This window comes from Rhinolophus sinicus, linkage group LG02 (assembly GCF_036562045.2).
Source record: "Rhinolophus sinicus isolate RSC01 linkage group LG02, ASM3656204v1, whole genome shotgun sequence".
Classification (NCBI taxonomy): domain Eukaryota; kingdom Metazoa; phylum Chordata; class Mammalia; order Chiroptera; family Rhinolophidae; genus Rhinolophus; species Rhinolophus sinicus.
In genome coordinates, this window is record NC_133752.1 from 33945275 (window position 1) to 33970680 (window position 25406).

General features: G+C 37.5%; 1 protein-coding gene across 8 annotated transcripts in view; it reads left to right on the forward strand.

Moving 5' to 3' along the window:
* Positions 1–4851: 4851 nt before the first annotated feature.
* UBE2D3 (ubiquitin conjugating enzyme E2 D3) overlaps positions 4852–25406 on the forward strand; it is a 29697-nt gene continuing 9142 nt past the window's right edge. For 2 of the 8 annotated variants that reach the window (XM_019738913.2, XM_019738916.2), the window contains exons 1-4: positions 4852–4981; positions 6253–6407; positions 20451–20514; positions 20599–20630. In XM_019738913.2, the coding sequence (XP_019594472.1) occupies positions 6384–6407; positions 20451–20514; positions 20599–20630 (120 nt within the window). In that variant the 5' untranslated portion in view covers positions 4852–4981; positions 6253–6383. Of the gene's footprint in view, positions 4982–5010; positions 5544–6252; positions 6408–20450; positions 20515–20598; positions 20631–25406 lie in introns of those variants that run through there. The other 6 variants (XM_019738915.2, XM_074322966.1, XM_019738914.2 and 3 more) reach the window with 6 other exon arrangements.

The following is a 25406-nucleotide window of genomic DNA, read 5'->3' on the forward strand; positions in this document are numbered from 1 at the left end:
TGTTTATTTCAATACATAAAACCATAATCTTTTTAGTACATTGCAAACTGCAATTTTTTTATTTTTTTTTTAAAGATTTTATCCAGGAAGGGCGGAACAGGACTTTATTGGGGAACAGTGTGTACTTCCAGGATTTTTTCCAAGTCGTCGTCCTTTCAATCGTAGTTGTGGAGGGCACAGTTCAGCTCCAGGTCCAGTTGCCGCTGTTAGTTGCAGGGGGCGCAGCCCACCATCCCTTGCAGGCATCGAACCAGCAACCTTGTGGTTGAGAGCCCACTGGCCCACGTGGGAATTGAACCGGCAGCCTTTGGCATTAGGAGCACTGAGCTCCAACCGCCTGAGCCACCAGTTTGCCCACGAACTGCAATATTTTTAAAAATGGTTATTCTCCTTTCCTTTTTCAGATGGAAACATTTCAGTACCAGTATTAGTCAAATAAGTCAAGTGAATAAAGTCAGCTTTATTTGAAATTAAAAGTGGGCTCTCTCTAACACTACAAATGCAAATAGTATTTTAAGATTTGAGCGAATACTAGACTACCTCAAGCATCAAAATGCTTTCAAGCCATGTTTAGTTTTAACCTTAGCAAAACTGAGTAGAAACGTTAAGTTTGCTAGTATAAATACAAACAAACGGCATAATCAACCAATGAATTTATTTCAGTGCCAAATAAATTTGGGATTACACAATGGATAATCTAGAACTTCATATATTAGGATTTATTCATGTCATCATTTGTTGTGTGAGATCTTGATAGTGGTCAATATAAAAAAAACATAGTGGCACCATCATAAAACAAAGAATTAATTTCAGATGCATGCTTATAGGGTAGGGAAGGGCATAAGTGGATATCTTCATCTTCTAAGCAAAACTCCATTACAACAAAACTTCCTGTGGAACAATTTTCGAGCCCCAACTGGTAGCCCACTTATTTAAAGGTGGTGTTGAAGATAAGCAGTAACTCTGCAAAGGGAGAATTTAGAACATTCCTTTTAGTCACTGGATGGAATTTGACTTGGAATACTAAGAAATGCATAAATTTATGAGGTTGCTAATATGTATTTGTTGTACTAGTGGGCAAATTAATGTTGGCTAATAGTCGAAAGGCTAAAAAATAATCAAACAGCTTAGTGGTTAAGAGTGTGAATCTTGGGGCCGGCCTGGTGGCTCAGGCGGTTAGAGCTCCATGCTACTAACTCCGAAGGCTGCTGGTTCAATTCCCACATGGGCCAGTGGGCTCTCAACCACAAGGTTACCAGTTCAATTCCTCGACTCCCGCAAGGGATGGTGGGCTGCGCCCCCTACAACTAGAAAACGGCAACTGGACCTGGAGCTGAGCTGCGCCCTCCACAACTAATACTGAAAAGGACCACAACTTGAAGCTGAACGGCACCCTCCACAACTAAGATTGAAAGGACAACAACTTGACTTGGAAAAAAGGCCTGGAAGTACACACTGTTCCCCCAATAAAGTCCTGTTCCCCTTCCCCAATAAAATCTTAAAAAAAAAAAAAAAAAGTGTGAATCTTGAGGTCACGCTGCCTAGATTTAAATCCTGGCTCTACTTAATAATTATATGACGCTTGAATATTTCATCTGTATAATGGGGATTTGATGAGATGATGAATTAAAGGACTCAGCATATAGTACTTCAAATAATAATCATTAACAGTTATTTTTAAGACTTTTTTAATATATAGTATTTTAATTTGTTTCATCCTTGGTTATTTTCATTTTGCAATTCTTCCACCACATCTTATTTGTAAAGATGAGTAATAAATAAGAGTGATATAGTAAAACCTAAGTTATCCAGAATGCATAGAAAATGAATCATTCTGGATAGTAAATTTTTCACAGGGTAACTTCATAGGCATCAAAAAAACAAAAAATCAACAAAGAGGATAAAACTATTTCCTAAACTATTACACACTTCCGTGCCTTCTTAAAGAGAGTATATGGTGGTAAACTTTTTCTTGATGAATCACGATTGCTATGAATATCAATTACAATTCTATGTTAAAATTTCACAATCCTTTCGAGGCTTTCCAACAGGAATAAGCCTTAGGATTGACTCTACCTAAGGTTTTTTAAATATGTAGTTCATTGATAGAAATCAGGGTGTGAACTTGGATGTGAAAAAATAAATTAAATTTTTCAGTTTTACTAATGTCTAAAAATTAGCATTTCCTTCCATTTTGAATGTAAGCAACAAACAGTTGTACCTATGTCTCTGTCACCAACAGAACTCATAGATACTTTATATCACAACTTTTTCAAACTCTAGAAATGTTTATGTTCATCACTATTTCAAAAATTTGGTCTTTACTAGACCCATCATTTGATCTTACTGTGTTAATAAATCACATATATTCCTGTATCAAAAATTTGTTTTTCTTTAATATTTTGAGACTCTATTTCCAAATGTTTTCTTTTATAATGGGTATGAATTTTACATTATACATTTAAAAACATTATTTTGAGAAGAGTCCATGGCTCTACCAGACTGCCAAAGTAGTTTATGGCACCAAAAAAATTAAGAATTCTCACTTAAAATCTGTCCCAGTCTGCTATGCTCTTAATTCAGTGCCTTAACACGTACCATTAAACTTTCATACTGAAGCTTATTTAAATTAGGGTAATACGAATTGGCTTCTCCAGGACTTTCATGGGCCTCTCAGATATTGTGAGTTCCCTTTGGGTAGGTAGGAATGTTTCCTACCACCCTTGAACCTTGGCTTCTGAAAGAACAAAACTCTTACAAAGGGAGAAATTAGTCAAAATTAGATTAAGATGGCATTGAAAGTAGAAACATAAAACATCCTACTTTCTAAATTAAGAGACAATATGAAACTCCATTCAATACATACTCTGAAGTTAATTACTTGGTTTCAAATTCTACTTCTGCCATTTATTAGCTGTGTGGCCTTGGGACAGTAACTTAATCTCACCATGCATCAATTTCTTTATTTGTAAAGGGGGTTAACAAGCACAGTACCTGGTACATGACAAGTGTTCCATAAATATTACCTATATTAATATCCTTACAGATTTGTTTCACAGTATGGCCAGTTAACGTCTGACTGATTAGTTTAATAACTTACATTTATACAGCACTTTATTCTACAGTGCCCTTTCACATACATTATGACATCTGAACCACATAATAACCCTGTGAGAAAGGACAGCTATTATTATGCTTTAGTGTTGAAGAAACTAAGAAGTACCATATCACACAGCTGGGAATTGAGCTAGAAGTCAAACCTGGATTTCTCTCTCCACTCCAGTCACCTAACCTGTGTTGCTACTATATTAGACCAGTTAAAAGAACAAAGCAAAGATGGTGGGGTGGGGGGCAGTGGGCAGCGGTGTCCTGTACACCATGAAGTGAGCACTTTAGTGCTTTGCTACTCTCACACAGGTCTTCTGTATAATCTGTATCACCTGGGAGTTTATTAGAAATGTTTATTAGAGTCTCAGGCTCTACCCCAGACTACTAAATCAAAATCCACATTTTGAACAAAATCCCTAGGTGATTCGTAGATACTAGTTTGAGAAGCACTGTTTTAGTAATTGCTCTAGTGACACTAGTATGGTAGAACCATATACAGGGGGTACCAAAAAAATGTATGCAAATAGACTTCGGTCAATGATGCTCAAGCAGTAGTTCGCTGTAACCAGAAGTGTCTGCTCACTGATGGTAACCATTTTGAGCACCTCTTGTAATTGCAGAAGTCAAATGTGACTTGTATTCATCTTTTGTAATCGGTATATATTGAGTATTACAATTTTAATAGTTTTCCTTTCTTTAAATGCGTTTACATTTTTTTGGTACCCTCTGTATATTAGCTCATTTATCACAACCTATGATGTTTTAATTAGGTAATATTTCTTGTAACAGGAAATAACTTGCTGCTTTTCTATTTTAAAGTGTGTTTTTAAAAGAAGTTTGTATTTCATTTAATTCTTAGAGATCTCCACTTCGGTAAGTAGGGTCATTAAGTAATATTAGAAAACTTTAAGCAGGCCAGTGCTTACCTTTAACTTCCTTTTAAAAATTAATGTCTTGCTAACCTTTGCCCGAAGAAAACTCTAGAGAGCAAAACCATCCTCTCCCATACTTCACACCAGGCAGATCAAAAAAGGCCAATCCTATCCTTGTATTTCTTCCCCTGGATGTTTTCAGAATTAAGTTTTTCTGACCCAAAACTTTGATTTATTGTTTGAGTTTCGCAATGTTGTGGCTCTAGGAATGGAAACATATCAACAGGAAGAAAAAGGTATTAAGTTTATTCCCATATTTAAATCATGGCGGATGGTGGAGTTGATTACAGGGACCAGTGAACAGCCCGCCCCTATCTCCCTCTCCTCCATTCTAATCAATTTAGTTGATCTGGATTCCTAAACTGCTCTAATTCTGGGAACCGGTCTATGGGCCCGCTCTTCTCAGCATTTATCCTGTAGGGGCAACAATACACTAGATTCGGCAGGTAGGGACGCTGATCAGCTGTCCGCTAGATTCGATATTAAATTACTGTTCCCATTTTGAGGGGCGTCCCCCCCCCCCCTCTGGTTAACCAGCACAGACCAGTAAGCGAGTAAAAGTCGCTCACCTGCTCCACCGGAAACTTCAAAAGCCCGGGTCAACCCGGACTAAAGGTATCTAGTAATTAATCCATGGTACCTCCCACCGCACATTCCTGATTGGGTGCGTGAGAGAGGGATGTGTCGGCGCGCGCTCTTACCAGTCCGGGGAATTCCATTTCCTCTCCCTCCCACCAGCATAAGCATTCAGGGGCGGTGCTTCCCCGGCGACCGACCGCCCCAGCCCCAGCCGGTGCCTCATTGCATCTCGCGAGAACTTGTGGTTTGGGGGCGGGCCCCCATCAGGAAAAGCGCACAAAACTGTCCTTAAATCATTGCAGACCTACAGCTCCTGTGAGCCAGCCAGGAGGTTCTCGCGAGATCCGCCTCCTCAATACCAAGTGAGGAAATTGGGGGATGCTGCTGGGAGGGGCGTGGGGTCGACCGCGCAGCTGCCGTTTCCATTACCTTCCTCCCATGGTCTCCTTCCGGTTCTCGATGCTTCTCTGAGTCTAAGGGTTTCCGCCGCTCGTCTACCCTTCCCCCAGCCTATGACCCGCCTCCGGCCCCCGCCCTCCCTGTCCAACCTCCGATCTGTTTAGTAAGAAGGTGCTGTTCTGAAAAGAAGAAAAAGGGGGTAGCACACACTCAGTTCTGGACTTCGGAAGTAAACCGTCCCCCTGCATCCTTAGATTCGTCCTGTGCTCGCGACGGCGGCGTTGGCGGACTGATACGCGGCGGTGAAGAGGCAGGAGGAGGGGGGAGGGGCGGAGCGTGGCAGCTGGCAGTAGTTCCGTCAGAGCGGACATCTTGTGGCTGTGTCGTGCGCGTGAGCCCCGTAGGGCCGGGGAGGCACCAGCTGCCGCGCGGGGAGGAGGCCGAGGCCGCAGCTTGAGGGAGGCCCCGGCCCCTCAGTACGCGTGGGTGTGGAAGGGAAGGGTGGCTGGCCCAGTGGCCGGCCGGGTAAGAGGGGAAACACAGGCCCTGGGTGGCTTGAGTGACCAGCCTGTTGGGTGGGGTAGGGTGGGAAGGCTGGAGAAGCCGGGGCCTCTTTTGCTTAAGGGGGAGGGGGAATGGGCGCGTCCTCGCGCCTAAGTCGGAGCCTCAGGGGCTGCCGCACGGGCGCGTGGTGGCGGTGGCTGGGCGGGCGCGCGCGGGAGCGCGCTGGAAGGCGGAGTGTACAGTGGCGTCAGGGGCGACACAGAATAGCTTTAGCTGCGGGGACAGCGACAAACATCCAGCTTCTCTTTATTTCCTTTCCCTCCCTGGCCGCACCTTTGAGTAGAAACCGAAAGAAGCCTGGCGTCAGTCCGGAGCCTCCTGCTTCCCCCTCCCCCTAGCCTTTCTTTGCCCTAGTGACGCGGGCATAGCGCCGACTAGGCCCCGGCTCCTCCTCTGCTGGGCTCCGGACCCTGCCCCGCACCCACCCCTTTCTCCTACGCCTCTTCCTCTCCCACCCGGGTCTCTTCCTTTCGAGAGGCCGGGAAGTCAAACTTGTAGCCACCCCTCCGCTCTTCCTGTCACTCGCCCCCTCTTCGGGCCGAAGCTCGGCATAGAGGCTGTTGCCACGCCACCCCACCCACCCCGGATCGCGGCCGTTTTAAGGGACCTGGATTCATCGGGGTCTCTCCGGGGCCTGTTCGAGTGCTGATCTGCTCCGTTTTTGCAAAAGGCGCCTGTGTCTGGCAGAGCCGGTGTGAGACGAAGAGACAATCCTTCCCTCCCGCCGGGATAATCAAGAGTTTTGGCCGGACCTTTGAGCACACACCGAGATAGTGAGGAGCCAGACGCAAAGCACAGACTATGGCGCTGAAACGGATTAATAAGGTAACCTATGGAGCTGGAGGGGACGGGGTCGTGGGAGGAAAGCAAGGCTCAGGCCCGGAGGAAGCATGAGGTGGAGGAAGTATAATTATGAAAATATTCTTCCTTGCGTCGTTTCTTCCATTGGGGGATGGGGAACGGGGTTATAGTTTATGAAGGTTTATGAGGTTTAAAGGTAGGGAACAGAACAGTCGTGGCAAGTGGGGTGTTATCTTCAGTATGTTTCAGCGGAATCGGCAAATTCGGGATTGGGGAGAGTGAGTTCAGGCGCTTGGATTCTGCTTCTAAAGGAAGAGTTAGTCCTCTGTTGGGGGGTCAGAATTGAGGAGAGACGCACCAGCAGATGTCATGGCGTTTCCTATTCTCGGTACCTGAAAACTTATTTTAGTTGTAAGATCAAGGCTCTAGGCCTTGTAGGGGGAATAAAGTAGGAAGCTCCGCGGAGAAAAAGGATCAGAAATCCAGCGGGTCCCCAACTTGATTAGGGGTTGGGGTAGAAGTCTTTTGCCAGCGGAAGAGTAGTGAATGAGTCTAATTAGAAACTCTTTATCACTCTGCGCGGGTTACACAAGAATAAGTGTGGTTGGGAGGAGATGGGCTGACACAATGTTACTACTTCCTACGGGTCAGGCTTTTCACCCGAAACTATTAGAAGCACACCGGGAACTGATGTAAAAAGCTTTCTGGAAGCTCCCTTTCTCTTTTGGCTTGTGGGGGGTGGGGGGAGGGTGCGATGGCAGTAAGCTGTGGCTAGGTGTACCTATTTATGCCTCAGCCCATTTAATAACACCCTCCGGGAAGATTGTTTCACTACTTAAAACGTGGTTTGATGCTAAACTATCGATCTAAGTTGGGGGGAGAGGAGGATTTTTCGAGTAGGGGTGAGCGGAACCTCCACCTCCGGTGGTTTAGTCTCATTTTCTTGCTCTTAACTTCTATCCCGCATTTTAAGATGGCGGCTGCTTTAACTGGTTCAGGCTCTTTCCGGCATCTCCTTCCGTAATAATGAAATAATATTCTTTGTTAAATGTTAACTTTTACATTAGGTCATACACTGCTCTAAGACCTTCTGCTCAAGACTTAACTATATTCAAACTCTCAGACCATATTTCCCCTTTTTTGTAACTTGTGTATGTGTGGTGTGTTCGGTTCTTGCACAATCGAGGAGGGTGGAGTATTTACAGCTAACTTGAAAAAAATGTCATGGAATAAATTCGGCCTTACTAAAACTAGGAGACGGGAGGTTGTGGGTTAGAATCTTTCGTTTTGAGAGGTTACTTTTTTAAAGAGTTCTGCATCGAAGGAATGGCAAGGACTTGGCTTTACTAAAATAGATCTGATGGCTTAATTTTCTATTTAATACGTGTGACTTTGGTGTTTATTTGGCAAAACTGGTCTTTTATGAAAGATGAATGTTTAGATCTTTACTCAATGTATTGATGCTGAAATCTTAGATTTTTGTTTTAGACCATCATTGCATTGTCATTGTGAGTTTATGTGAAATACAAATTTAAATCTTTGTACATTTGAGGAGATGGAAAAGGAGGGGAAGTTAAACTTTTTAGGAGTTAAGACTTAAAGGAAAAGGATTATTTATAAACACCCCGTTTCTTTGACCACTTTGAAGGCCAGAAACACATTGGAGAAGCATAGTTATGTTTCACAGCATAGGTAATACAAAGAAAGTAATATTTAGTACAAATCAAAACCTTTTTATGGGAATTTAGGCCACTAAGGTGTGGAATAATTTCAAGTCCTTAGTTTTTATGCATGTGGAGCAGAACACTTTAAAGGGAAGTCTCACTGATTTTTTTTCTTTTACAGGTGATAACCAGCTGCTGTGACACCACTTTAATGATTTAAAAGCTCTAAAAGGGCAATATAATGGTTAAGAGTGTGAACTTTAGAGTAAAAATGTTCCAGTTAGAATTCTTGGACTGGGCAAGCTATCTGTGTGCTTCTATAAAATGAATATTTGTTTTATCTGAACAGTAAATAGTTGAATGCCTAGTATATACCGGTCGCTATTTTAGACACTAGGGATGCAGCAGTGAGCAAAACAAATTTTAGATTTTTTTTTATTTTAAGGGTTAAATTGGTTAAAATGTGGCTTTGAACAGGTCTCTGGCACACAGATTATTATTACTAAATGCCACTTTCTAATTTTCAAAAACTTACTAAAGAACTTTTTTAGTCTAGTGTTCTTTGTTAATACTGGATTACTTTCTGCTGTAAATATTTTGAAGATTTGTATAATAAGAATCTTAACATAATGACTTTCCAACATTAGGACTTTATTGATTTAACCTATAGAAAAGTTTTGGCATGCATGTAGTTTGGTTTTAAACAGTTACTGTCATAATCACAGTGAAACTTTAAAAAAAAAAAAAAAAAAATCCCAGATCCAAACAATTTTAGCAAGTGGACAACTGATGAGAGATGCTCTTTATTTTAGGCACCTCTGTTCTAGAAATATGAGGTCGAGTAGGCATTGATGTTAGTATGGTATTTCTTGTGTCATGTACCGGTTTATTTTAATTCTCACCTGAAGTCCTCAAATTCCAACTATTAAGATGTATCTGTATTTCTCACTTAATGAAATGCTTATTGTTGGGATATCTAACCATTGGTAGTTCATTTGATCAAGCCTTTGAATTTGCCTTTTTCCAAAGCTTAAGTTCTTATTTCTTGTTTGTTTGAATATTTCTTAGACCAAGCAACCTTATCAAACAACCTTATTTTTTGTTTTTTTTTGCTGTATTCTTTATTTGGGACAAGCTGTACTATGGTCTTATAGGGCTATTTATTAAACAACTATAATCAAAAAGGGGAACTCCAAGTTGATTGGTGGTGTTTGGGAGTCAGACAGTTTTACTACTCGCATTAAAATAACTACAGTGCATGTGTTTTGGGGAAGTTTAAAGAGAACTTTACATAAAATATAATGTGAACCAAGCCTAAAAGGATAACAGCTCATGCTTTGAGTGTTTGCAATGTGTCAGAAATGTTTGAAACACTTGCATTAAGTCATTTAATCTTAACCCAAGGAAGTAGATACAGTTTATTGTCCTCATTTTGAGATTAGAAACTTTGAGACAGAAGTTAAAACCACCCAGCATCGTACTCTGGCAGAGTTGGGATTAGAACCTAGGCAGTCTGGCTCCACAGTGTGTGCTCTTAACCACTACCCTGTCATATCATGCTTAGGTTTTTGGTATTCAGAAAAGGTTTTTTTCCACGTATCATTTTGCTATTAATAATAGCTACGCCTTAGCATCTATTATGTCCTAAACACTGCTTCTGAACTCTTCGAGTATAAACTCCATTCCCACAACAATCTTGGGATAGATGCTCTTACCATTACATTGTATGCAAGAGGAAACACACAAGGAGATTAAGTTACTTGTCTATAATCACAGAGCTAATAAAGGACTGGGATTCAAATGAGATAGTCTACCTCAAGAACTCAAGCTTTTAAACTCCATGCTGTACTGCTATTTTGAACCATTTAAATTCTTATTTTCTAGTTAGATGAATGAGTGTCATATTACTCTTGGCTACCTGAAGTAAGCGCTCCTCTCCCACTTCACATGTAAATGGGATTTAACTTTACTTTTAGGTTATAGCTAATTTGTGAATTAAGATTTTAGCTGACGTAAGTTTTGAAAGTAGGAGTGAATTTTTCTTTGGGTTGCCTCTTCGAGGACTATGAGAGCTATCATGTGCCAACTGATCGCTAGGGGTATCTTAAACTTGTCCCCAGTGAGCCTGTAGGCTGGATACACTCTGTCTTACGTGTGTTTCTTTTAAGATCCTCAAGACTTGTCTATAGCCAGCTAACTTAATTTGTAGGACAATTTGTGTGACAGGGATGCTGATCATACAATGACCTCAATATTTAATTTGAATAAGGATGACTTACTGTGACACCGTGTGCTTTGGTTTCATCATACTTATCTGCATTGTTAAATCTAATTTTTGTTATTTGTACAAATGTACAGGTGAATTACCTCCTAGCCCCTGGGGGTGAGGGGGTCTGCTTATTAGATATGCCTGACACTAGATTATATGCTAATTCATGGATTCAGTTGCTACTAGTTATTCAAGATACAGTTAGTTAATTCTTAAGAATTTTCTAAAGCATTTCACTGAATGATGCCTTTCTATTAAGACAGTAGGTTCCTAGTACTGAGATAAAAATACTTCAGATTAAATTCTCAAATTCTAGACTGGCTTCTGCATCTGTTATATATGTTACTGTGTGGGGGGGTTTTGATATGAATTACACGTATGTATCAGAATGTTTAGCAGAGTTTTTAAAGAGTATAGGTACATGGGATCTTACAAGATTTACTGGGTTATTTTCTCTGGGAATAGGCATAATTTTGAAATGTCCCCAAGGGACATTTCTAAAGCCTCCCTCTGGTTAAGAACCACAGACATAGGGGATAATCATTTAATCAATACTTACTGAGGTTTTGCTCTGTTTGGCACAGTAGTCTAGTTCCAGGGGATAAAAAAAACAAGGAAGGCTGTCATTACCCATGAGAATCTCTGCTTTGAGTGGAGGAAACAAGCATGTAAACACATGAATAAGTGTTTGTGCCTTATATAGCTTACCTTTCAAGAATATTATAAACCAAGTAGGGGAAACATTTATTTAAAAGAAATTAAGGGAAAAAAAAAAGAAATTAAGGGCACTCTATTGACATACCCGATATACCCATAAAGATGTTAGGTTTATCTAAATACCTTTCCTGCACTACATTTTGTCATCGTTATAGTGTGGTTTTACATTTATAACTATACTTTGCTAAAACAGACCAGCATTTTTGAAAGCAAAATTAAATGTCACTATTTTACTGGAAGTTCTGTGTTCTTGATTTGGTTTTGCCACCAGAGCATGATCTTATTTCAAAATTTAACAGTGTGATTAAGAATGGATGTATTTAGGGAGTCTCTTATTAGCTATTTTGGCTTGTTAGATAAGATTTGTTCTCAAAACTGTGTCCTTGACTTGTCCGGGGAGGACAGAAATTCAATGAAGTACTTTACCCTTTCCCAAAACGTCTGATTTTTATCTTCAACTATACTTTCAACAAAATCTGGTATCATTCAGAGCCCTCCAACCAACTTTTCGTAGTAGAATTTGTTGTATTTCACCTTTTAGGTCTTAGCTGTGATTCACTGCTTCTTGGTCACTTGTTCATTTTCAGGATGGAATACTTGTTCACATTATTCCTAGCCTTGTTATAATTTCATGGTTAATGTATAATTGGATATTTTCAACCACTGGACTGCTCTTAGATTTTATTTATACATATCTATGAAATGCCTTATTTGTGTTCATGGATCAAAGCTTAGAACCTAAATTTGGCTTTCTATCTTTGCTCATTTAAATAATGCTTACAAAAGAACAGCTTTGAATAATCTTAAATGACTTATCTTTAATGGCGATCGAAAGAAAGAAAATGGCAGTATTATTCAAGCCATTCTTTGTATCTTGTCTAATGAAGAAGCAGACTCGTCTGACCTATAATTACAACTAAACAGGAAGTTAATGTCTTGTTAGTGATGTAATGAGAGATGTTGTGCAGCACCTCTTAATCCTTAAGATAAACTTTCAGGGTTTCTCACAAATTACAAATTACAAAGTAAAATGGTTTTAAGGGAATTACTCCTTCCCATTCTTAAGTCTACAGCTTTATGAAATTGTTCAGATCCTGGATCATTTTGCCAAGCTTCCTTCTTTTGAAATACATTTCTGAGATGTTTCTTCCTTGCCATTTGTTTCTACATATGGTATATAGAAATTTCACAACATGAAAGTTAATAAAAATTTTTGTTTACTTCGTAGTAAACCTGATCTTCATAAGAATAGAGTGTAGTTGCCTGATTGGACAATTAATTATACTACCGTGTTTCCCCAAATAGGACCTAGCCGGACAGTCAGCTCTAATGTGTCATTTGGAGCAAAACTTAATATAAGACCCGGTCTTATTTTAGTATAAGACCGGGTATAATATAATATTCGGATCGTACTTTTTGCTCCAAAGGATGCATTAGAGCTGATTGTCCAGATAGGTCTTATTTTCGGGGAAATGGTACATTTTGGCCTGTCATTGGTTTGAAACTATACCTTTATGTTACTAGGTTGTAAAGGGCCCTGGAGAGTGACTCTTACCTTAAAATTTCTTACAAAGGCATTTCTCTTGGCTTCGCACCTCATGCCCTCATCTCATTCACTCGAGTAGTATTTTATGTTGTTCAGTATAGGTTTAAGAGGCAAGGGTTGTCTATAGTCATACAAATCTTGTCTTTAAATCAAGTAGAAGTTTGGAGGGGAGTGGACTCTTGAATAAAATATAAGAAATTGCCTTTCACTAACGGCATGAGCTTTACATTTTCCAAAAGCGATGGTAGGGAATGTATCTATTGTACTGCTATCATGGCCTTTGTGTGAGGATGTGCAAGATGGGTGGCAGAGATTGGGGTAAGAAATGATTTTGGAACACAGTGGTGATAATTATTGTACTTAAGGATGGAATCCATAAACTTGGCCTTACTACAGTGATCAGCTAAGGTAAACTTTGACAATTCTTTGGAAGAATGCTGTAACTTGGACAAGCTAGAATGTTATTTATGGAGTTATACTTTAATTGCAGCATCAAAACTGGACACTTTGTTTTCAGAATGCTGACTTTGGTTGGTTGTTGATCTAATATATAAGTAGTGGCAGTGGTACGAAAGTTTACCAAAATGCTTAAATGTTATTGGAGGCATTAAATTTTACAAGAGGCTGATGTAACATGGGTGCTCTACAGCTTTATTATTCATGAATAGTTCTTGTATTTTCCGATTTATAAGCTCTTTGGAGGCAAGGAATGGTCCTTGCTTATACTTCCCTATTCCTTTAGGCCTTTAATGTGTTCAATACTTTGGCTTCCTGTTCTTTGTAGTCTTTGGTTAGTCACTTCATCTCATTGAGGAAGATGTAGAGAATAGAGAAGCAAAAAACTATTTAGCAGTGTGTTTAGACTTCTAGACCAGTGTCTCAGTCTTTTCATGTTTTACCTCCAACAATCAACTGCCAAAGAAGACCATTTCCCATAAAGCAAATGTTTTCCTCAAAATAAGCTATAGGTTTTCTCTTAGGAGACCCCATTCCAAAAGGAATGGTCAGACTCATTACTGTTTATTCATGTATCTCCACATGAGAACTCACTGGCTTAAGCTTTATCTCTGTTGGTTGCCTTTTAGAGAGATTTACTTGACTCCTTTTTCCTGTGTGTCTTTAAGCTTTTTCTCCCCTTTTTTTAAAGGGAAAGGGGAAGCATACTTCACAGCATGGGAAGGCCTAGAGTCTCACTAGCCAGGTATGCAGGAGATTTAGGAGAAGCAATTCAGAGGAAGGTGATCCCAAAAGAAGAAAATTTCCCCCAAAACACACCATGGCAAGGAAACGTCTAACTTCAGTGGTTTTTTGTTTTAGTGGGCAGTATAGTGTTTAGCATTGCTCTCTTAATTGTATGTCCTTGATCCATCTTAGTGTCCTGTCAAGGTGAGTGGAGCCTATAACAGTTACTAAAAAAATGTGTGCCAATCTCCCCTGCCAACTATTTTCCTATTTCTTAATAGTTGACCAAGAGCTCGTCTGAGTAATGCTGTTCTCAGAGGAGGAATGGTCAACAGAGTATGAAGACTTTACAGGTCTTATATATGTGCTGTTCTTTCAGATCCTTGCCACTGCTCCTCTCTACTGGGAAGCCAAAGAATTACTTTTCAGTTCTTCATACAATTTTATAAATTGTTTTTTTTTCCCCAAAGCCTATGAAACTTGTAGGTTCTAAAGTCATAAGGCAAAAACCAAAGACAAAATTACTTTTGTAAAATTATTTGAGTAGGTGCCTCACTGGAAATTGATTTCGAGTCCAGTAAATACAGTTTCCTTTTGTAGCGGAACAGATAATTGTTTTCTCATTTGGCTTTCATTTAAAGGCCACGCAACTTGAAAAATAGGTAACACTAGACTTGCACTGAGTGTGGTGAGATGCAAACTAACAGTGAATAGTTATGGAGGAACTGATCCTAAGAAAACATCGGTTTTCCGTATCTTGTTCAATCTGGGGCATTTATTTCTTCAGTAGAATGGAAAGTTGGGTTGGTGCAATTGAACTTTTTTTCTCCAGTTTGCCAAATGCCATATCAAATTATTTAAATACATCTTTGATGCAAGGACACCCTTTTGACAAAGAAGCCTTTTTTGTAACCTATCCCTAGACCTATTTTTCAAGTTGTCTGGTAGATAACACTGCTTTGCTCTTCTACCTATCCTGAAGCTTTGTATGTCTTACACTTGAACTCAGTCTTTCCCTTCTACTAAGAGGCTCTAATGGAAAGTGGCAATGAGGCCTATTTCCATAAGGTGGTCTAAGGGGGAAATGCTTGGTGTTTCGGATTATTTTTCATCCCCAGTGACTTAGTTCGTGTTCTTCTCAACTGAATTACTGCTATAGCTTCTAAATGTGATTACTCATCTGTAGGGATTCCTACAACATGGAGGTGAAGGGAGGGTCTGATACCCCACAAATTAAAGTTTTGTGTGGGCTTATGTGTATTTTAGGAGATAGAGGGTCAACAGCTCATCAGATTCCTAGAAGTCCTTGTCACAAATAGCGTTAATAGCAAATGTGCTGAAAGATAATGTAGTTTTGTATTATTTAAAATTTTAAAACCTGCAAAACAATGCTATATAGTCTTTAAGAGAGATACACATCTAATAGTGTATGAAAAGGTAGAGAAATGGAAGAAACCAAATTTGGAATTAGTCTGTTACCTCTTGGGAAAAGGGAAGAGAACCTGGGAAGTACATGAGAGATCTTCTATTATTTGCAACATTTCTTAAACCTGAAGGAGGTTTAATAAAAATGTTCAGTTTTACTTAACAAACTGGATATAAAGATAAATGGGTACTTTTAGGATATGACTTAATGTTAAAAAATTAAAAGAATCACTTTTGCTGTACTATGGCTAGTACATTAAAAACCAAACTCTGACTTGTCTTATTCTTGCTTAAAAAATATCAGTGACTTCTTGTTGCCTTTCAGATAATCTTTGGCATAATATTCAAGGCTCTCGAAAGATCAAGTCCTGATTAATTGTTCTGGCCACATCCGTTACTCCCTTACCTGTACCCTGTTGTGTCTCTGGTAAACCAAACTACAAGCACATCTTTACAACTTGTGTTCTTTCACACCCCTAACTTTGAATGAATTTGTCTATTTAAAATGCTTATCCCTCTATCAAGACCCAGCTCAAATGTCACTGTCTTAAACCCAAGCAAGGTTCATGGTTACCTTTTCAGGATTCACAAAGCATTTGAATACCTTTATTTTAAGCACTTAGGTTGTTAAAATGTAATTTTTTATTTTTGAACTGTGCCTACATTTTATTAGCTCAGTCTGTTGGAGGAGACATTTCATGTTTTATCTTCGTATTTTCAGAACTAACATCCTTGACACCAAAAAGGCAGTCTAAAACTAGTCGATAGCTGCTGATACTACACTTTTCATTTTAGAAATGGATTTATTCCAGTGGAAGTAACCTCTAGTTTCTGTGATTAGATGGAAAGTTAACTCTTTACTAGATACATGATTTCTCCCGGCTCCCTCTACTTTAATTTTGAGACTTCACTTAGTTTTCCTACATGTTTTTCAGCCAGAGTTGAACATTACATTGTGTTTTAGTGAGATAAAAATCTGTATAATTGGTCATGGGTCCCAGTAGCACTCTGCTTAAAATAAGTCTCCTGTTTTTATTTTTTTGCTGTTTTCTTTCTCTTGGATTTATTAGAAGGAAACTGGAGTAGTTAACGATTAAGGGAATGGAATAGTTATAGGAACCAGAGCAAACTGCAACCTCAGGGACTGAAATTGCATATCTATATGCCAAGTCAGCTCTTTGCTATCTCTGCCACCCAGTGTGATTTCTTTTTTTTCCTTTGTTTTCAGCATGTAATTTCAGGGCACATGCCTCCCTAAAGCTCTGGGTCACATATTTACAGCTCCTAATTAGAGAAAGAAGTGTCCCTTCCAGCTTCATTTTGAAAAATCTTGGGCAGACATGAATGGACAGACCAATAAGTTCAAGTCCTGTCACAGGTTACTTTCAAACTCTTTGAGCTAATCACGGAGAATGAAAGAAAAAGATTCTGTGATTATCCCTGACTAATTGGGTTTTTTGGGGGGCTGACACTACAATCACATGTTTGGGTTGGAAGTATTTCTATGAAAGTAGGGTATGATGGTTTGTTGAGTAGACAAAATCTCTGCTACATAGAAGAGAGATATCTAAGATGACTCCTTACTATGCTTTTTCTGGTATTTTTTGACTTGCAAAGATATTCTTACATCTCCCATTTGGTTATGCTATGAGCACAATAGTGTCATGACAATTATTTGGTATCTTAGAGGAAAATGCTGGTACCTGATCTAAAAAGACGTGTTTTGATTCTTAAAGTTACTTAGGTCCTTTTTCAATGCTAAATTTAGGTTTTAGTACATAAGTTAATTGGCCTGGTTTGAAATCATTATTTCAGAGGTGTCTTGGTCATGGAGAATTGGAAAATTAGGCATTTAGAAATTACCTGAGAGATATAAGTCCTGTAGTTATGGAGTAAAGAGCTAAAATTCAGTGCTAACTTCCTGAAATTATACCTTTACTCTAAAAGAGTGATAATGCCAACATAATCTTGGTGATTTATAAATATCATTGTGCAGAAAAATTTATTCCATAAGAAATAATTTATTGCATTCTTCATTATTTAAAAAATGTAACGTTAAGAAAGGATGATATATTCTAGGTCAACTATAGATTCCTGAACTTTTATTTGTAATGTAGTTGTTTCACTATATTGGGTGTTTTGTAAGACCAACTATCATTAAATTGGTTTATATTTAAAAATAACTGCTAGTTTTCAGGCATTTTAACAAATATATTCAAAACAATATTCAGTACATAATTTGGGGTAGATCAATGTACAAAACTTATTCTGGTAATACTTGAATTCAAATGCTTACCATTTTTATGTATAACCACATGAAATTGCAGTTTTTATAGTTCAAAAATGGCCAAATATTAGTAATTTCATATGACTCAAACTAATAATATGAGTTCTTTAAAACTCCACAAATATTTTTTGAATTGCTGGCCTTGGGTTATTAATGTATAACATGTTATGGTAGAATAATTGCTAGATGTCTATGTGATAGACAGCTAAGCATAAAGATTCATCAGATTGGCAAAAGATTTAAATGGGATGAGGCTATAATATGTAGTCTATTTATGAAGCAGTTTTGCTTTTGTTTAATAAATGATTTGAGTGCCTACCGAGGAAATCTTCCTGCCTTCAGGATGGATGGTCTACGTGGTCAGCTTGTTGAGTACCTAGTACGTTATGTGCCAGGTTCTATGTCAAAGTGCTTTAACTCTCATTCATCTCCTCAAAACTTCCATACAAATAGACATTGCAGTTTTAGAGATGAGGAAATAAGCCTAGGAAATAATGGGTCCTAAGTTGGATTAAAAGTGAAACTCCGAAATGAAACAATACCAACGGAGATACATACTCAAGGTCTTTATTTCATGGTGCTATGTTTGAGCATTTGACTTGCATATGTAAGTTTATATTTGGATTTTAATAGCATTTGTGAAAATCCAGATCTTGATCATTTGTGGGAAAGGAAAGGAGGTGGTTTTGAAATAGACTTTTTGGATCCTTACCTTCCTTAAAGAAAGGGACTTAGCCTAAGTTAGCTTCTGGTTTCTTCTGGTGGGCCAGTTACACAATAGAACTTCTTGTATAAGTTTTGGAATGTGAGAAAATTCTCTGTTCTTATTAGACTGCTTGATTCTTACCTACAATAAAGTATTTACACCTTGAGATGGTATTATGTAGATTGCCATTATAATAAATAAAAGTGGCTGATTATGGAATACAAATAATTGCTGTAGGAGATTTTATCTAGCCTATGAAAAATTCATTTGCTCAGTAATGGATAGTTCATTAAGTTGCTGATGTATTTCTTTTTTTACTCAAAAAACTTAGTTTTTAAATAATTGTTTTAGAATTGATTTTTTGGTAAGGTTTTGTTTGTTTGTTTTTTAAGCTAAAACCATAGTTTCTTTTAACCAATTGTGTAACTCTGAGATAAGAGTTCCTGTAATTTCTACTGATCAGAATCAAAAATATTTGGAATGAATTTTCTCCAATTCTTAAATATGTTGAACATATGAGGGCAGATATACATAGGCAAGCATGAAGATCTCATCGAATTTTACATTATCCTAACATTGTAAATCCTGGGATCTCTTGCTGTCTTGATAACCTTATAAACAGTTGTGATCATTTCAGAAGCAAATTGGCAATGTATCAGGACAATTTTTTCCCCAGTTTTATTGAGATATACTTGACATACTAGTTTTAAATATACAAATAATTTTATGTATGTATTGCAAAATGATTACCACAAGAACGGTTCTTCACTAATATTTTTTAAATGGAGTGTGTCTAGACTGATCATTCTTGAACAATCGGCCATTTTCTGAAATGTATTTTCACCATATGATGGCGGTAAATACTTGCTCTAGTTGTCTTCTTAAAGACATGTATATTCCCTGCATTTTCTTAGAATCCCATTATCTCATGGGTCTATAAATTTCTACAGGCATGTATGAGGTGTGATCGAAAAATACGATGTTTAAATAAAAAAATTTATTACAGTAAAAGACATGTTGCCATTAATCCCCCTCGGTTCGAACACATCCCATCCTTGCCACTGTCTGAAGCAGTTCTGGAAGTCCTCTTTCCTGAGTGTCTTTACTTCATCCTCCATCATGACAACGTTCTATGTCACACATTGCTTCTGATACAGCAAATTCTAGCAAATAAAAACATTCCAGTGTGTCCTCATTTACCGTATTCACCGGATTTGGCACCATGCAACTTCTGGCTCTTACAGAAGTCAAAATGACCATGAAAGGAAAACGTTTTGAATCAATTCAGGATATCAAGGCAGCCACGACAGTATAACTAAAGACACTCAAGAAAGGACTTTCAGAACTGCTTCAGAAAGTGACAAGAACGATGGGATAAGGGTGTTCGAAGCGAGAGGAGTATTTTGAGGAGGATTAATAGCAGTGTGTCTTTTACTGTAATGTTTTTTTAATTTAGATCACTATTTTTTATCATACCTCATATACATAGTATATATAGATATAACTACATCACAAATTTTTTAAAAACTAGTAAAGAAACGACTTTATTTTCTTATTAGACTATCCAGATTTGTTATTCACAAGTCATGGCAGGTCTGAGTACATATTTGTTGTAAATATAAGGTCAGGTGGAATTGTAGAAACTGCATGTTTTGCTAGGAGCAGACTTCTTTTCTACCATGTGAGAACCTACTCTCTGAGTTGTAATTTTAGTCAGTATTGAGTAAAGGTTAAATGGAGGGAATAAGGAGATCAAACCAAAAAGGGTAACTACCTAGCCCCATGAGAGATTTTTCAAGTGGAAAACAAGGTCAGTGGGTAGTTTGGTTCAGAACGAGGATTTAAGACAGTAAAAACAAGAGCCTCTGAGATGGTCTGAAAGTTCAGCAAGTAACATGAATGTTTGAGAGCTTCATTAGCTAGGTTCTTCAGCTATGACATTATCTGGTAACTTTTTTAGTTTGTAAGAGGACAGCTGTTCATGTAGTTAAAAATTTCATATTGATGTACATGTACATATACACTTTTGTGAGCCCTAGCCAAGGTGATTGTTTTGGGTGTGTCCATTAAAGAACTACGCCTACCATGCCCCAAGGAACCGTGCTAGGGTTACTTACATTTTCCCTGTTCTAATAGAGTTATTTTTAATGTAAATGGTGGTTGTATGTCCCTTAAAGAATGGGGTGAAAATAAAACGAAGCAGTTGAATCTCTTTGCTTAGTTATTTTTTCTATTATGGTTATATGACCCATCATTTCTCTCTTGATATAGGAACTTAGTGATTTGGCCCGTGACCCTCCAGCACAATGTTCTGCAGGTCCAGTTGGGGATGATAGTAAGTAACTTTTAAGTTGATTTGTATAATTAATTTCAAAACTTGTTTACTTTTAGATAATAAGGTTTTATTTTTTTTCCCTAGTGTTTCATTGGCAAGCCACAATTATGGGACCTGTAAGTATTAAGAATTTAAAATTTTTTGCTTTTAATTGAAACTCTGCATTGATCTAGTTGTAATTTTTACCTTAAGCTTTAGACTTCTTTTTATTACATTTTAATTCTGTTTTGGATATTCCATACTTAACTTTTGAAAAAAAAATTTAAGTAGTCGTTTGTTACGTATACTATATGTGTCTGTTCCTGTGTTCAGGTTCTAGAGTATAGCATCTCTGACCTATCAAATATCCACCTCAATCTAGTTTTCCTTCGTAGCAATATAAAGCGTTGTCATAGAGCTTCCTGTTATTTGTGGAGCTAATTAATTTACTGTTTCTACCGTGGTGTTACTAAAAGTCTTACCTGCCCAAATGGAGTAAATCTAGCTTTAATTGTATTACTTTGATATTTGATTCTTTATAGAACTTTAGTTTTATACAAAATTTGAATATTTTTAGGTAGAAAGTGATATTTTGAATACAGCAAAATTCCTTTCTATCCTGGGTAGATAAGAAACTGTATATGCTGGATAATTGAATATTCAGAATTATGGATACCATCTAAGAATTTCACAGAATTAGAGCGCAGTAAAACATCTTGGGGTAAGACTATATCTTGCACAATACTTAACATTTTTTTTGACTTGGAAGGTACTTTAGGATTTCTCTTCTGAGTTATATGTGTGTCTTACTGAATTTGCTGCTTTCTTTCCCTTTTTGATGTTTTAATCTCAACATAAATGGCAGTAATGTACTAGGTAAGGTAATGGCCAATAAGTAGATATTTATAAGCTTTAAAGAAGAAGTGCCCTTGGAACAGTTAGCCAGCAGATGGATTGGATTAGCATGTGTTTGTTTAGCAGTTCTGATTTTCATAACTTCAATGTTTTTTCTGTCTATGAGCCCCTACTGTGTGCCAGTCATTAAGGATACAAGTGAACATAATAGACATGATCCCTCTCCATCTTTAGGGAGCTTACAATCTCCTGGGAGAAACAGGCAATTAAAACAAGTGTGATAAGATGGCACATAAGAGATAGGTGAATTAAGTGTGCTTACTAGTAGAAATTTGAAGGAAATCATAGCAAGGATGATTGAGTGAAATGTTATGACCTAGAGGTAGGGACATTGTGAATCAAATTAAGTCAAACTTGGGGGAGAGGATGGTGTATTTACTTTAATCATTTGAAATATATCTGGATAATCCTAATAAAATCTACAGTCAGAATTATTTATTTCCAGTTATCTTAAGGACTATTTTTACTGCTTTAAATTTCATTTTGCTTTAAAAGTGCTTGCTTTTGTCTAATTTTACAACAAAATGGTGATTTTTTTTTTTTTTTTTTTTTTTAATACACATAGGTAACCTAGTGGTTTACCCAGTTTGGTCCACAAAGTTTTTTAAAAGTTTGCAATCTTTGCATAAAAATCCTCTGATTAGGCCCTCATTCCCACAAGCAGTAATGGCTTCAGAGACAGTAGCAGCTGCCTCCCTTTTAGATGCAATTTGTGTCTGCCACAGTTCCTACCACGATCACTTTATTTTGCCTACCTAGATTGTGTAGGCAGGTGAAATTGCAACTGGAAGACTTTTCCCATTGTAGATCACCAATTTTCAAAGCTAAGAATCAAATGCTTTACCATATCTGTACAAAATAAAGCTCATACTTGATGCAGAGGGTACTTGAAGGTAGTCTCATTCTAAAAATTAGTTGTCAGTACTAAATTAGGCATGAAAGAGTTGGTAATCAAGACTTCTGATTGGACAATGTGCATAATAAACCAACTCTTAAAACCAGTGTTATATTTCTGTGCTTGACTTTTGAGACTTCACTTTTTTATTGAAAAAATATTTTTTTCCTTTCCTGTTCTTTTCCAAAAGATAAGGAAATACCTATCATAAAATCAAAGTGAAACATAAATGAGTAGTTTATGCTAGTAATTTTGTAGATAATAGAAGGTAGACGATTGCTTATCCTGACAAATTTCTTAGCTGTTTAATTTGCTTTTATTTTCAGAAAATATTTTTCATTTATTTTATATATATTTCATATTATGGCTCTTCCTTGCTAAATTTTTTTCAGTAACCTTTTATTACATATTAATGACTAGCAGTTTCCTGCTTTTAAGAGCAGAAATACTCGATTTTTAGAACTATTTAAATATTTCCTGATTAACAAAAGCAAAAAATATATTTATACCACAGCTGCAGTTTTGCTTTGGTTAAGCATTATTCCCTGAAATATACTTGTTTTCTAGGAAGGTTAATTCTCACTATTTAGATAATTTCAGGAAGGAGTTAAAAGGTTATAAAAACTCACCCAAAATACAGATCTTATTGTGCTCTTCATAAGTAAGCATCTAAGCTTAGATCCCAGCTTGTAAATAGTTAATGATTATCCTCACTATGTAGTCATTAATAACTCATGTAATTTTGGCTTTTGATTGCATCTTTGTGCCAAAACATCACCATTTCATTAGATAAAATACTACCTTATTTTGTTAGTATGCCTGTTCTGTGAGATGCAAATGTGACCCACAACAGGGTCAATGGTGACATAACCCATAATTGCAGATTTGCTAGAAGAGCAAATGGTAACAAAATTACTTTTGCTTTGGATTACTTCTTAGGTCAGTTAAAGTAATGGCAATGCCGCAGAATTAAAGATTCCTGACTTTCTAAGGAATGGAGCATCTAATTTAAGTTTCAGTACAGAGTAACTTGAATTTTAGTGGCTTGTAGTAGCTTGATCATTCAAGTTACGAGGCAGAAATGCTTGGTTCAAATAATCGTGTGTGCTGGCTTATTTCTGAATTTGAGATAACTTTGGATGCACAAATACTCAAAAACTAAACCTTTGAAAGAACTGACATTGCTAGTTTTGTGGTTTTTAAACTTGGGTTGTTTTTTCTCTACTACATTAAGGGCAATTCCCATTAAGAGTTAATGCATTGAGGAGAAATTCATTGAGGAGAAATTAACTTCCTTACCTATTGTTTCTGATGTTTACATGCTTGATTTTTCTTTAATTGGAAATGGAGCTGGTAGAAAGATACTTTGAAATTATTTGGAGAACGACTCTAACTCCCACCTAATCTGTGATATAGCCATAGAAAAAGTACAGGCGTACCTTGGAGATATTACGGATTCAGTTCCATATCACAGCAGTAAAGCGAGTATCACAATAGAGCGAGTTATAATCTTTTTGCTGGTGGGGGGTCTTGGCTTCAATTTATTTAAGAAAGAAAATGCAACATCTGTGAGATGCAGTAAAACTAGGTGTGCCTGTACCATAACTGAATAATGTAACCTTTGGCAGCCTAGGCAGAATCAGCTACAAAGACCATGTGAAATAAAATAATTGGTTCATTGGTATTTTATTGGGCCATAAGGGTTATTTCTTCTATTTATGTTAAGTGTGTGTGTCATTTCCTGCAAAGTCTAATGATGCATAAAATCTCTTTCCTTCTGTACCTTACTCTTTAGGAAGCTTTGTAGTTTAGTGGAAGAGGGAAATATAAGTAAATAAGTTGTAAGTATGTTGGGTAATAGTAATTGTACAGAAGGAGGTAGTAATAAAAGAAGAGCAGCCAGCAGATTGGACTAAAAGGAAAGCTGTATTTAGATACAGTCCTGCAGATAAGGAGGAATGTTTCAAGTAGGGGAAAGAAATATAGTAGGAAAAATGTGAAACAACATATTTTATAGGCAGTAAAGAGAGCGTATTATGGTGGGAGATGAGATTAACTAGATTGGTGGGAACCAGATCATAAAGCACCTTGTGTGCTTAGGAATTTGAACTCTTCTTGAAAACTGTGCTAGATTTCAAGCAGGGCAGTGACCTTTATCTTCCGCAACAGGGTGAGGGATAAATTGGAGGTAAAAGCCAGAGTGAAGGCAGGCATACCAGTAGTAAGCCATTGCCAAAACAGAGAAAAGGTACCAGTAGTCCACCCTTATCCTTAAGGGATGCCTGAAGCTATGGATAGTACTGAATCTGTGTGTGTGTGTGTGTATATATGTATATATATAATGTTTTTTTCCTCTACATACATACCTATGATAAAGTTTGATTTATAAACTAGGCACAGTAAGAGATTAACAATAATAGAACAATTATAACAGCATACTGTAATAAAAGATACATGAATGTGGGCTGTCTGAAAATCATATTGTACTCACCTTTTCACTTAAAAGAAAGTACTTCATGGCTTCGCTTTGGCTTATCTCATTTGCCAGCATCACTACTTTTGCCCTTTGGGGTCATTATTAAGTAAAATAAGGGTACTTGAAGATAAGCACTACAATACTGTGACAGTATCTGATAATCAAAATGGCTACTAAGTGACTAACAGGGAGCTTATACAGCCTGGGTATGCTGGACGATTCACATCCCAGGTGGCATGGCATGCTACTCAGAACGGCATTCAATTTTAAACTTATAAATTGGTTCTTTCTTGAATTTTCCATTTAATATTTTCTGACTGCAGGTAACTGAAACTGAAAAGTGAAACCACAAATAAGGGGCAGACTACTGTATTAAGATCTTGAGCTAAGGTAGTGGCAGTGGACATAAAGGAGACCAGGCTAGTTCAGGGATTTCTACGATTTGAGTCAATGATCAAAGTATTCCTTCTTATTCTTTTTCTTGTATTTTCTGTTCACTGTCAATCTATGGTAAATTTGATAGCCTCGATTTTTTAGCTGGCATAGTTTGTTACCTCTAGATCTGTGGTTTTTCCAGTTTTTCCTCTTTGACTTGGAATTTTAGTACTAAATTGTAACATCGAAATA